Source organism: Arachis stenosperma, chromosome 1, assembly GCF_014773155.1.
Source record: "Arachis stenosperma cultivar V10309 chromosome 1, arast.V10309.gnm1.PFL2, whole genome shotgun sequence".
NCBI classification, from domain to species: domain Eukaryota; kingdom Viridiplantae; phylum Streptophyta; class Magnoliopsida; order Fabales; family Fabaceae; genus Arachis; species Arachis stenosperma.
In genome coordinates this window covers 3,574,023-3,586,998 of record NC_080377.1, presented here as the reverse complement: position 1 = coordinate 3,586,998, position 12,976 = coordinate 3,574,023, and the positions used below count along the sequence as shown (strand labels likewise).

The 12,976-nt window shown below is 35.7% G+C and overlaps 2 protein-coding genes across 3 annotated transcripts; one reads left to right on the top strand and one right to left on the bottom strand.

Moving 5' to 3' along the window:
* Positions 1 to 358: 358 nt before the first annotated feature.
* On the top strand, positions 359 to 4,567 carry LOC130966577 (scarecrow-like protein 21). Of its 2 annotated transcripts, none has more exons than XM_057891394.1 (2): positions 359 to 561; positions 1,777 to 4,566. In XM_057891394.1, exon 2 carries the CDS (start codon positions 1,941 to 1,943, stop codon positions 3,582 to 3,584), a length of 1,644 nt encoding a protein of 547 aa, XP_057747377.1. In that variant the 5' UTR covers positions 359 to 561; positions 1,777 to 1,940; the 3' UTR covers positions 3,585 to 4,566. The 2 variants fall into 2 exon arrangements, with proteins under 2 accessions (XP_057747377.1, XP_057747382.1); XM_057891399.1 differs by having other exon boundaries at positions 429 to 577; positions 1,777 to 4,567.
* A 2,091-nt stretch (positions 4,568 to 6,658) lies between these two features.
* Positions 6,659 to 12,636, bottom strand: LOC130966558 (probable WRKY transcription factor 20). Its single transcript, XM_057891377.1, has 6 exons — positions 12,094 to 12,636; positions 10,495 to 10,674; positions 9,626 to 10,175; positions 9,347 to 9,512; positions 9,109 to 9,267; positions 6,659 to 7,443 (listed from the first exon to the last, which is right to left on the bottom strand). Exons 1-6 carry the CDS (start codon positions 12,565 to 12,567, stop codon positions 6,960 to 6,962), a joined length of 2,013 nt encoding a protein of 670 aa, XP_057747360.1. The 5' UTR covers positions 12,568 to 12,636; the 3' UTR covers positions 6,659 to 6,959.
* Between the last annotated feature and the right edge of the window lie 340 nt (positions 12,637 to 12,976).

Here is a 12,976-nt window from a genome sequence, read left to right as displayed (position 1 = left end):
CTCAACTTAGCACTTTGCGTAAAATCACACTGGTCTTGTCAAATTACCAAATAAAATTGTACAAATAACTTTTGTTTTATTAATAAAGTATAAGATATAAAGAAAAAAGAAAAAGCTTATCTTAATTCTTGCATTAAAGAGATATTTTGATTTTTATTTTGGATGGAATGCATTAAAGCAAAGTAATTGAAGTAAGAAGTTAGGGTCGAAAAAGCAAAATGAGAAAGCAGACTTTTTCCCTGTTGGCGTCCATTTAATATAAAGTAAAACGGAAAATGGGTCAAAAATTAAAAAAGGTAAAAATAAATAAATAAATAAAAATAGAGACATGAGAGAAGGACATTGATCAAAAGAGACTTGGGAAGGGACTAAGCACCACAACAACCTTTGTGATTTGACATGTGTGTCATGCCATGCTCCAAACAAACCCACTTTATCATAAAATCATAATCATAAATAAATTAATAAATACTATGTATATGGATATGCATGCCAAATTCTCATTACTCTGTTTCTCTGTTTTCTAGTTCCAAATAGAGTGTTTTTTCTTTAATTCACAAGGTGAGAAGCTCTGAAAGTATGGAATTTTTCTTATGTTTTCTTCTGATTATGTTATGTTGCATCATGTTTCAATTATCAAAGGGAGGAAAAAAGGAGTGTCTTTTTTCTTTCTTTCTTTCTATTTTTATGCTTTCATTGAGGGTTGAAGATGGGTTTGCTTTTGAAAATAGCAATATTGGTTTAAGGTTCTACCCTTTTCTGGTTTTATTATTTTTTTGAGCTTGTGCATGTTGGCTTTGAGTTTCAATTATTGTATCTCTATGCATGTGTTTGAACAATTGTAGACTGGAATGGAATGCATACTTTTCATTGTTAAAGCCAAACCAATGGAAGTGATTGTATTTTTCATTGAGTTTAAGAGGAAAAATGAAGAATAAAGAAAGCCCTTTTATTTAGATACTAGAAGCCAAGTATAGCATGAAAAAATCATTTCTTTTTTCTTCTGAGTTTTTAGTCAATATTTTGGCCTTTATTTTCTTGATTTGGATGATAATTTCAAAACTCAGAAGAAGGAATTTCTGGACCCGGCTAAGAAATTTAAGATGTTCAAACAAAAAATGCAAAATTAGAATGTTATTTGTGTGGAGGTTGCAAATTACTCTGTCTATTTAAGGTACTAATGTTTGGAAAGTACTTCATAGTCAGAAAATTTTCCAGAATTATGATCTTTTGTTGGGTTTTATCTCACTGGGTTTTCACAATAGAGGTTTTAACCAGCGTTGTTCAGTCTCAGTAGGTTGTTTCCTTAGTACTTGCTTGTCCTCACAAGTTTCAGTAGTTTCTACTTTTATTCAAAAGAAAATTTATGTGGTGAAGTGTTACAGAAGCAATCTTTTTTGAAGCCGACCCCACCTAGCGGGATAAAGTTTTGTTGTTGTTGTTGTATTTTATTTTTTCAAAAGATCTGTGATTTCTCTCTAGGCAACAATGATTCTGGAAATAGCTTTAGGATGTATTGCACAATTCATGTAGATTATCTTGTTAAGTAGCTATTTTTTTCTTCCTGAAAAATGCATGATTAGTCACAGCTGAAAAGTCCAATTTGATTACTGCTAGCTTCTAACAACTAAGATCAAGGAAAAAACAGGTTTAGGCAATGACCAAAAAACCATCAGATTTCTGTTATATGTTTGTTTGTTATGGAAATAGTTCTGGTAATCTTGTTACTCGTTTGCCGTTTGATTTACTCTAACTGATATTCTTTTATCCTATCAGAAATTGACTTGAAGTGAAGTGCAGACCATGTTCACAAAGTTTGGAAAGTAAAAGTTATTGAGATTTTGTTGTCCTAACAACAAAAAAGGCTATTGGAAAAAGTTGGTAGTTCAGAAATTCATTTAGTACTGCTTGAGTGTATTCAAAGGATCGGTTGTTTTTCGATGCAAACATCTCAAGAACATGAACTTCCCTATGGCTCTGGCAGGTTCTACATCGAGCCTGCCGAAAACCAGGAGTCATATTGCTTTCCATCAAGTGAGAACCTAGAAAACTACTCTTCCTCTGATAACAGCAACCATGCAACCTACCCATTGGTCAAGATTTCGGATCCATATTGCACCCTTGAATCTGCTTCAACAAGTAATATCCCAGGCCAAAATTCTGCATCTACAGCCAATTTTTCGCCTAATGGTAGCCCGGTGTCAAAGCTAGAACCGAAATCACATGTCTTGAGGCCACAACATTCTCTCGAAACTACTAATGGCTCGCCGGAGATAAATTCTTGCTTGACACATGACTTTGATGATCTGAGGGATAAGATAAGAGAGCTGGAAACTGCTATGCTGGGACCTGATACAAATACACTAAATATGTATGATATTGTGGTTCCAGAACCAGAAGAACCTGATTCCTTTTTGGTGGCTGCAGAGAAGTGGAAGAAAACAATGGAGATCATATCCAGAGGTGATTTAAAGGAGATGCTTTATACTTGTGCAAAATCAATGGCAGAGAACGATATGGAGACTACTGATTGGCTGATATCAGAGTTGCGAAAAATGGTTTCGATTTCAGGGGATCCTCTGCAACGATTAGGAGCATACATGTTGGAGTCTCTTATTGCAAGGATGGCTTGCACAGGAAGCAAAATCTACAAGGCCTTAAAATGCAGCGAGCCAACCGGCAACGAACTCCTTTCCTACATGCATGTACTCTATGAAATATGTCCATACTTCAAGTTTGGGTATATGTCGGCGAATGGAGCAATTGCCGAAGCTATGAAGGAGGAAAGTCATGTTCACATAATTGATTTTCAGATTAGCCAGGGAACTCAGTGGGTAAGCCTAATACAGGCTCTTGCTTGCCGGCCGGGAGGGCCTCCTAGTATCAGAATAACAGCTGTTGATGACTCCTTTTCGGCTTATGCCCGGGGAGGGGGACTTGACATTGTAGGGAAAAGGCTATCAGCACTTGCACAGTCATGTAATGTACCTTTTGAGTTCCATGCTGTCAGAGTTCCTGCTTCTGAGGTGCAACTAGAAGATCTTGAACTTCGAACTAATGAAGCTGTGGCAGTGAATTTTGCCATTATGCTGCACCATGTTCCGGATGAAAGTGTTACCAGTCTAAATCCTCGCGACCGGTTGTTGAGATTGGCAAAGAACTTGTCTCCCAAGGTAGTGACTCTAGTTGAGCAAGAGTTTAGTACTAATAATGCTCAATTCTTGCCGCGTTTCATGGTGACATTGAACTACTACTTGGCTGTTTTCGAATCGATTGATGCTGTCCTGCCAAGGGAACACAAGGAGAGGATCAATGTTGAGCAGCACTGCTTGGCTAGAGAAGTTGTCAACTTAGTAGCCTGCGAAGGGGAAGAAAGAGTCGAACGGCACGAGCTTCTGAACAAGTGGAGACGGCGTTTTGCCGCTGCCGGATTCGCGCCTTATCCGCTGAGCTCCTTTGTTAATGCTTCAATCAAGACCCTTTTAGAAAGCTACCCTGGACATTACACTCTAGAAGAGAGAGATGGCACACTTTATCTTGGTTGGATGAATCAGGTTCTTATTGTCTCTTGTGCTTGGAGATGAAAACTCTTAACAGCATTTGGTACACTTTTTTCATTGCAGACTTATAACTAGGTTTATGTTTTCTAATTTCATAGTGAAGTTACTGTTTTGTTAAATGGCATCCTAGATTTTATGTTAGCAATACAAGTAACAGCAAGGACTATTATGCTAACAAATTATAAAGAGAACAGTTACTGCTTGTACCTACAAAGACATTTCATCACACAATTCACAACTGCATCTCTAGCAAATATCCTGAAACTACAGCCCTTCTGACATTCTTTACTCTTATGCTTTGTTTGATCCATTTTTCTGAAAGTTGAGATATTTTGGTGAATGCTTAATACCATACTAAACTCATTAGTGATATGGTAAGAGACATGGATTATTTTCCTATATAAGGTGTGTTTGGTACAATTGTTTTCATGAAATGTTAACATTTATCTTTACTCTGGTATTAAGCACACCCTTTTAAAAATGGATGACAATGTTTTGATGGATATGGCTAGTGGCTAGCATTTTCCTTCTGACCAACCTCTTAATGACCTAGAGTACCATCAACTCTTATATTTTCAACACTTTATATCTTGATGGTATGACTTGAAGTCACAATCTCTTGCTCCGAACCATACATTCTTTATCACTGTCAACATTTATTTGTTTAACTATCAACATTTGTTGATGTGGCAAACCGTGTATATATCAATAGAAGATATTTCTCTTTTATAACAAGAGCACATGTGAACTTTTGGAATTAGATATGGATACCTTTTACAGCTGGAATTCAAACAAAGATTCACTACATAGGAAATATGAATCACTTCTATGAGATCCAGCTCCTGTTGTTCATGATTATAGAATGTTTATCTTGGACTGAATTGTACCAAAGAAGAGATGGAAAGAGGCATATAACTGAGGTAATATAATTATCCTGGTTATCAAAAAAGAAGAATTGCAAGACTTCAAATCGAAATTACGGTTTTACAATTCAACCCTATCTTACTCTATTCGCGGGTTAAGAACAACTCAATTCTAACGCTATCCACGGTCAACCTGCAAGTGAATTTTACAAAATATATAATATTATTACATAATTTAATAACAAATAACACAATTGTCTCATAAATAACATAATCATTAAATGTTTAATTCTATATAAAATTTTTTGCTTAAATTAATAAAACAAATATAAATAAAATATGATATAATGTTTATTTATATATTACTAAAATAAAATTGTTTTTATATAAACCATTGATGATCTTGTTTCAAATAATAAAGACCTTTTGCACGCATGCTGCCACTCCTAATTTCGAGTGTGTTAAAATCTTCAACACAAACAAGTGTTTTTTTTTCTTTAGAAATCATAATGTATTTAAAAGAATAAATTATTTAGAAATATTTTAAATATTTATATTTATTTAAGCTGGCTTACTTAATCAACATAATTAATGTGGATCTCACATTTTATTTAGTGGTAGAGATAGATATGTCAATTTAGTATACAAAAGTAAAATAAATAAAATCTCCAAATTATTTTTCGTTACATTGCAATTGTATCCAATGATAAATTACTGGCACATGACAAGCTTGGCCAGATCATAGAGAGGACCCGCCGGCAACTTCAACAATCCCTCCCAGCCAAAGAACCCGCCTGAGTCGTCGACTCCATCTTCAACTTCTCAGACAACGATTCTTTTGCCTCCAACTCCTCAACTATAAGCCTCCTCCAAGGCCTAAACTCTAGGTAGCAGATCCATTGTGATGGCTGATAGTGCTGGTGATGGAGGTAGTAATGAAGGGTAAGGAAGATAATGATATAAGGAAAGTAAACTTAGAATATTGAAAATTAACTTGTGGCAAAAATAGTAAAAATTAGTGTCTTAAAGATTGTGTGTGTGTCCCAGCTCTAATGAACGATAGAAAATGCATCTTCTATGAACTCTAGACACTAACCAAATACCAGATGTTGGAATTTTCCATCAGTTACACGTTTGTAGCCCATAAGGCCCTTCTTCCTCGCCAATTAATACGTTCTATCAGGAAGTTTTGTATATAATGCACGGCATTAGATTATAAATGTAGCTAACCAACATGATCTGGTCGAGTAGTCAGCTCATTCGTTCGCAAAAGTTTGAATCCTGCTTTGTGTATATAACAACTCATTGATCAACAACATACCCTTAAATAGGATTTAGATCTGTGCCGGATTAATCCTTGACTTGCCGGACTAGCTAGGGGATACCGTGAAAAACCAAAAAGTTAATTATAAATGTAGCTAAGAACAATTAGATGTGGACTGTGAAATCTACTTTATAATTATTAGTTTTCCAGATGTATGAAGCATACCTACCAATATTAATTATTAAATACTAAAAATCTCCCCTTCAAAATCACAAGCTCAATCAGGTAGGATAGATTCCATGTCCTTTTCAACGGGATAGAACTGTGTTAAATCTTTAAACGGAAGAAAGTAAACCTCTATGGCTCTGTAAAATACTAGTCATACTCATATCCTTTACTTCATAAGTGCAAAACGGGAAAACACACCAAACTGTATTCATCATTATTAAATATCAAGACATATCACCTACTTTCACAAAAGTATCTGAGTTGTACCAGGTTTCACCTGCTTCTGGCTCCAATCTACATAAACTTTTCAGTGTGTTTCTCACTCGGGTATGCATAAAATAGGATGAGAAAATCAAACATTCATGAAACATCCAACTTCAATATCATCATACACAAAAACCACCCCCCAAAAAAAATCAGAAATGCAGATTACATTACTTATATTGAAGGTAGAGAGAAATAGAGGTTGTGATTACCAAAATTTCAGAAACAGGCTAAATTATGCTTATAAATGGTTGAATTAAAACACGCTTACAAGGGTCCTGGATGGAACTTTGATATCAGCTTCATATTCGTACAGAAGAATTTGTATATAATATAATTATACATACAACATTTAATCAAACAGCTACAAAAGTTCCACTAAGGAGCAGCTCTCAAAATAGTACTGATATAAACACAGAATATCTGCATTTTCAAACATAAGAGCTTGTGATGTTATTACATTTAGAATTTCAGAAACAGGCTAAAAGATACTTCTTATAAATAGTTGAATTCAAGCACTTTTACAAGGGTTTTTGTTGAAGCAACTTTGATATCAGCTTCATATTTGTACAGAAGAATTCGTATATAATTATACAAACAACAATTAGATATAGCAGAAGGGATGCAGCTACAACTACAAATAGTGATATAAACACTAAAGAACTATCTGGCATTTTCAGACAGAGAATGAGATGCTTTACCTTTAAGCTTTACCCGCCAAAAAGAAGAAAGCAAAATGATCCTCAAATTATTTTGTTCTTTTTTAGTAATTTAACAATACTACGGACCGGTTAGTATTCTTCCCATGTTCTGCGGGCAGGGATAAGTAGAGTGGTTCAAAGATGTACTATCACTCAGATTTTCTCTAGAACCATATGATGGAATTGAACCGTTATTTAGAACACCGAAGTATACTGGAGCTGAGGTAGCATGGACAAACTTGAAACTGGAATTGCTTGTGTGAGTTTGGCTGCCTCCAAATTCAGAAAGTGGCACTCTCCCTTGCCCATTTGGGCCATTTTCCGCAGCTTGGTTAAGGCCCATCCCAAGATCAAGGCTAATCGTATCGCTTTCTTCTGGCCTAATTCTTGTCTGTCCAATGGATGCAGCTTGTCCTGCCATGTCATGGCTACTATTCTTTGCAGTTGGTACATCATGATTGTGCTTACCTTCATATGTGGTTATTACTGCTTTCGGATCATGAGATGCTCGCTCCACATGCTTTCTAACAGGGCAACCAGCATTCGTGCATTTGTAGTAACTCCTGAATTATAAAGTAAGCATATAAATAACATTATACAGGAAAAATAAAATATAATCAGGTAGAAATTTGTCAAGTATATAAAATGAGAATAAGGCAAGCTAAGGTTATCGAGATCTAGGTACACCAAGTTATGATTAAATTAAAGTGGAAACCCTAGGAGCAACAATTTTAGATTGTACAATCTACAGTAAGGACAACTTCGTTACTAATATTTCCATTTCCATAAAATATAAGGAATGTGGTGAATGAGGGTGGTGAAAATAGCAACCACTCTTCCATTCTTGATTTCTACAGATTATCACACCAAAACTGATAGCAACTTCTGAGCCAAATGATTCCAAAAGATGGCATCACCAGCAAGAATTAGCTGTAACATTGGGGCCAACTACACCAAATCCATAATAAATCTAACCAGATGTCTTGACATACAGGTAGAGATTATCATAAATATTTTGCACTAAGAACCGTTGACCTGGATAAACTATTAAAATTCTAGTGTTTGAGTTGACGTCAAGTAGAAAAGCATCAATCTCTCTACAATATTAGTTGTCGCCTTATCTAAAACTTTACTCAGGTGCTTGAACTCCATTAGAAATGTATGATAAAGAATTTCAGTTAAAAGTAAACATTCGCCAACCCTGCCAACCCCTTTGTTCAGATTCTGAACTAGACTCATACTAGTGCATAATTTGTATTAGTGTATATGAAACATACCATATAACAAAAGAATATTTCCAAAGCACAGTGCAGTAAATTCAAAAGAGGAATACCAGAGGGCTAGCAGAACTTATTGTTTTTCCCCGGCAGTTAGCCAGCAATGTTTAAAAGTGTGGGCTAAAAGTATGTTGTTAGATTACTAGACTAAAGAAATTGGGCTGATGGCTAAAAATGCTGGCAAAAAACAATAAATTTTGCTGGCCCTTGAGCATTTCTCAATTCAAAATTAGACCAAATTACATAGGAAAGCCTCTCTTAAACAATTGAGATCAACAAGACAACAATGATAATCAAACTCTCGATAGTTTTGACTTAAGTTTGTCTCATCCCCCCCCCCCCCCCCCCCAACACACACACACAAAAAACAAACAAAAAAAACCTTTAGCTATTGGGTTAATCTACTCTTCTTACTGGGGTTTGCTCAAGTCTTCTCTACACCTAATTTAGCCACCAAAAAGCAGAGTTCTATCGTTCTACACTAGGTGCTATTCCAACATCTGAAAACTGTTAGATCAACACACTAAGTTTTATGGTATCTGAGATCAGATCCTCATCAACCACAACTTGTAAGTATCTTTTTGCAGTATTAAAGTAAACTAAATTATAGAAGTTCTGCCAGTTAAACCAAAAAGCATTTCAAGTAACTTTTAGCTGAAATAGGATAGGAAGTTCTCAATTTGAAATTCTATACACCAAAATTTTGGCTCAACAAAGAGAAAGAAATTCCAATTCCCAATCCTTGCTTAAGCTCATGTTAGGTTTTAGAATATGTACCATTATATAATGCAACATACAACTTTTTGCTATACTAGAACCACAAAGTATCATCAACCTTGCAAAATACTGCAATAATATATATGAAATAAAAAAATGGGATTGACGAAGGACACATTTTAAATAGTTTATGATCAATTTAGCTTCAATTGTATCATCAACGTAGGGGCATACCTAGGATTTGGATTGCCTCTCACAACCTTCTGCCCATACTTACGCCAACGGTATCCATCATCCAATATATCAACCTCACTCAGAGTTTGTACAACAACCCTTGGCTCCCGGATAGGCTTAACTACAGGAGTGATATCAGCACATCCAAGATCCATTTTTCTGCTCAAAACAAAACTTACAATCAGCAAGGAAACACGTTAAGCAGAAAAGCCTAGAGTTTTGGTCTAAATTGTCAAACCTTCGTTTGGAGAAAGGATCATCATCATCAAGCTCATCATTAATCTTATTTGATGCAAGTCCTGCACCCTCTGGACTATCACCACTTGCTGCTCCAGGTGACAGCTCTGGAGTACTGCCGGGCTCAGCAACATGAGAGATCTGGCCATATATATTGGATACCTTGTCTACAATTCAAAAAAAGAAAAAAGAAAAAAGCGGGGGCAGGGTGCCACATTATTTACTTAAAAAATAATTAACAACAAACTTGGATCAATGAGAAGCTTCTAGCCTGCATTACCATCTCGACCAGCAAAAGAAACCTTATCAGATCTCTCATCTTGCATTGACATAATACTTCCAGCAGAGTATCGGCGGTTTGGTTGAGGTTTAGGATGATCATGTGTTCCCTTGTAAATTATCTCAGTGATTTGCCCATCATGAGAACGTTCAAATAGTTTCTTCACTTCACAGTTGGGATGTGTACATTTGTAATAACTTCGTGGAAATTCACTTCCTTTAACAAGTTTTTGCCCATATTTTCTCCAGTTATATCCGTCATCAGATACTCTGTCAGATGCAACCGAAAGTCCATTGCTCTTACTCTCAACTTGTGATGCTTGAAGCCCACTGGCTGTGCTGGCCCCGTGGTTAAATTCATCCATATCAACTTCAACATGAGAACTAGCTCCTGAACTAACCATTTGAACAGGTGATGATAGACTTAATTCATTTGAAGTTACTGCTATCTCACTTTTAACTGATGGTGACGAGGGGAAACATGGGGCTTTTCCTTGAACATCTATTTGAGTAGATTTTTCATTTACATGGTTGTTGAAGTCCGCATTAACCTTAAAAATAAGTTCATAGTACAAAGTAAGCACTTGCAACCAGAAATCTTCAAAACAGTAGTATTGAGACATGAACTACAAATCTGTTTCCAACTAACTCTTCAACCAAAACAATGAAAAAAAAATGGTTAAGATGGTGAAAGACTTAAGGAATTTATTTAGATTGGCATCACTAATGAGTAACAGCAAGATATTTAATTAATCATGATATATTGATAACATAGAACACGTTATGATAAACAAACAACAATGCTTAGCTCATGTGTCCACATTATCAATAAGATATCCCCAGTTCTAGTAACATCAAGTAATTCATTACCATATTTGATCTATTGTGTGCTTTGAACTCAAAGAAGCTCGATGTTCTGTCATCAACAGTACTGGTATTAAAGCATACAGTGGTTACAGGAAATGTAGTAGATACAGCAGCAGATGTCACAGAACCATGCCCTGTTTGATGAAGCTTAGAAAGGGAACCTGTAGTTGGTGAAGGTTCAACCTGCAAGGCATACAAAAACTATTATTACCTACAGCCCCCTGTCTGCGGCAATTGCAGAATTAAGACTAATCATAAAAATCAAATACAGAAATTAGTATATACTAAAAAAATGAGTCATCAGCTAAACAAAGCAAAAGCAAGGGAAAAAGAAGAAAAGAACAACACCACTAAGTTTCCGAATACCTGGGAAGCCTTAAGCCTAAGACCCTAAACACTACTCAATGGATCAAGCATACCAGTAACAACAATAGACAATATAAATTTGTTGGGGTCAACTCCACAATGGAGCATATTTGTCAGCTGCATACACAAAAAGACCCAACTACAATTGACCATAAGCGAAGTTCATAAGTTTCTCCTCATGACATCCGCTTATTGTTTGTTGGTGTCTCTAGGACAAAAGACAGCACACTACATCATCTATGCAAGTTATTTATACACACAAATCGGGAAACCCATTCTCACATGAATCTTGCAAAGGATTCTGCACAAATTATGACCGCCCAGATAATTAACATCCAGCAATCATGTGCGGATACAAAAGAAAAGAAAAATCTTGACACACAATCTTTGTGACATATATATGCGGTTGTTCCATATACATAAATGGCAAAAGAAAGGAGTTATCAAAAACTAAAACAAAGGAAAAGGGTAACATCAATACGAAAAAAGAGACTCATGATGTGAAAAAACAGCACCACACTAAAAAAATGAAGAAAATAAATAAAAAAGAGAGATAATGTTTAGTGATTGATAGTTTCCTAATTGAAAGTCATATTCCAAGAGAATACCGTACTGAGCATAAAGCAACGAATACATAATTCTATAAGAGCAAGTATCAGAATCTCACGGTCCCGAAAACACAAGCTACCCAATAATAAAATCTACCAAGTGAAACAGAAGACAGAAAAAGGCCCAATTCAAAATGTCACCAGATTAGACAAGTATAAGCACTAACACTGGAATTTCGAATATTTATTTTCGTGAAACAAACAGCATCTTCAACTCATCAACAATTAAATCACATCACTTAAGAGCCCCAAAAAAACATTAAAAAGATATTCCTAAGAAAGAATAATAAATAGCCCAGAGATGCTGCGTTTGGATGGTGAGAGCATTTTGCAAGAAAATTATAGAGAAATAAACATATTTTAGGTATGCCACTCACACTGAGTGAACTTCACTTAGGTCAAGTTAAGAAAATGCCATCTCTGACCAAATTGAGTAGAAAATTATAAATCAACTAAAGAGGAGGAAAAATACATTTCATTAATGAATTCACTTAATCTTTTTTTTTTCCTCCTAATTCGTTTACTGATAAACCGGTTACATAAAAAAAACTTAACCTTCATCATCTACTATGCCAAAAACAAAACCCTAGAAAAAAAAAAGAAGAATAAGAAGCGAAGCTTCACTGACCTTCATGTTGGAAAGCAGCACCGGAGATTCGAGAAATGACGTCGGACTGAGTCCCGGAGGAATCGTGACGCACGGGGACCTCGAGATCGGGAGCTTTGCCGGAGACATCAGCTTGTACCTTGCACCGCCGGCGTTGGCGGAAGATGTGGCTCCGGCATCAGGCTGTGGAAAAGATCGATTCGGATCCTCCGATTGCAATTCCGCGGCGTTGCCGGAACTGCTTTGCTGGAGCTCCGTGAGTGAGTTTTCTTGGGCGGAGTCCATTGTGGTGGAGAGAGAAAGAGAGAGTGTGTTTTTGTTTGTGTTTGGGATTTCAGTACTCGAGTCAAAGAAGGACGAAAGGAGGCAAAAGCGGAAGGGCAAAATGGTAACTAGGTAAGAGAGCGTCTCTCTGAGTTGTGTTTTTGGTGCGTGCTTTTTGTGTGTGTTTTTGAAGGTTCTGTCAGAGAGTGAAACGCAGTTGACTTGTAACATTGGATCTCTCTGTTCCGTGTTAGTAGCTTGTGTTCCTGAGGCTGTGACTCTGTTCTGTCTAAATAGCTTGTCATTTTAAACGCTGTCTCTGCTTTGAGTTCAGGTTCAAATGTGATGAATTCATTTGAGTTTAATTTGTATGTATCAATAGTTGTAAAATATTGTGGTCAGCTAAATCTGTTCTCATTTATGCAATACATAGGTGATAATATATAATTAGATGTGGATATAAAATTGACTATATATCAAGATTAAAATTTCAATTTAAGATTTTTTTTACTAAAAGAAAATATTTTAGTTCATAAAGATAATGATACTTATAAATTGTATAAAAGAATATCAATTTTATCTTTAGAAAAGAAAATATATATCTTATGTTAAACAATAAAATGAGATAAAACACAATATT

Bases quoted from the DNA above. Each gene is read 5' to 3' on its own strand.
- LOC130966558 (XM_057891377.1), bottom strand. From the start codon at position 12,567: ATGTTACAAGTCAACTGCGTTTCACTCTCTGACAGAACCTTCAAAAAC. The intron at 10,675-12,093 runs GTCAGTGAAGCT...TATGCCTTGCAG, and splicing joins TGCTGCTTTCCAACATGAAG to GTTGAACCTTCACCAACTAC. The intron at 9,513-9,625 runs GTAATGCAGGCT...TTTGAATTGTAG, and splicing joins TTCTTTTGCTGGTCGAGATG to ACAAGGTATCCAATATATAT.
- LOC130966577 (XM_057891399.1), top strand. From the start codon at position 1,941: ATGCAAACATCTCAAGAACATGAACTTCCCTATGGCTCTGGCAGGTTC.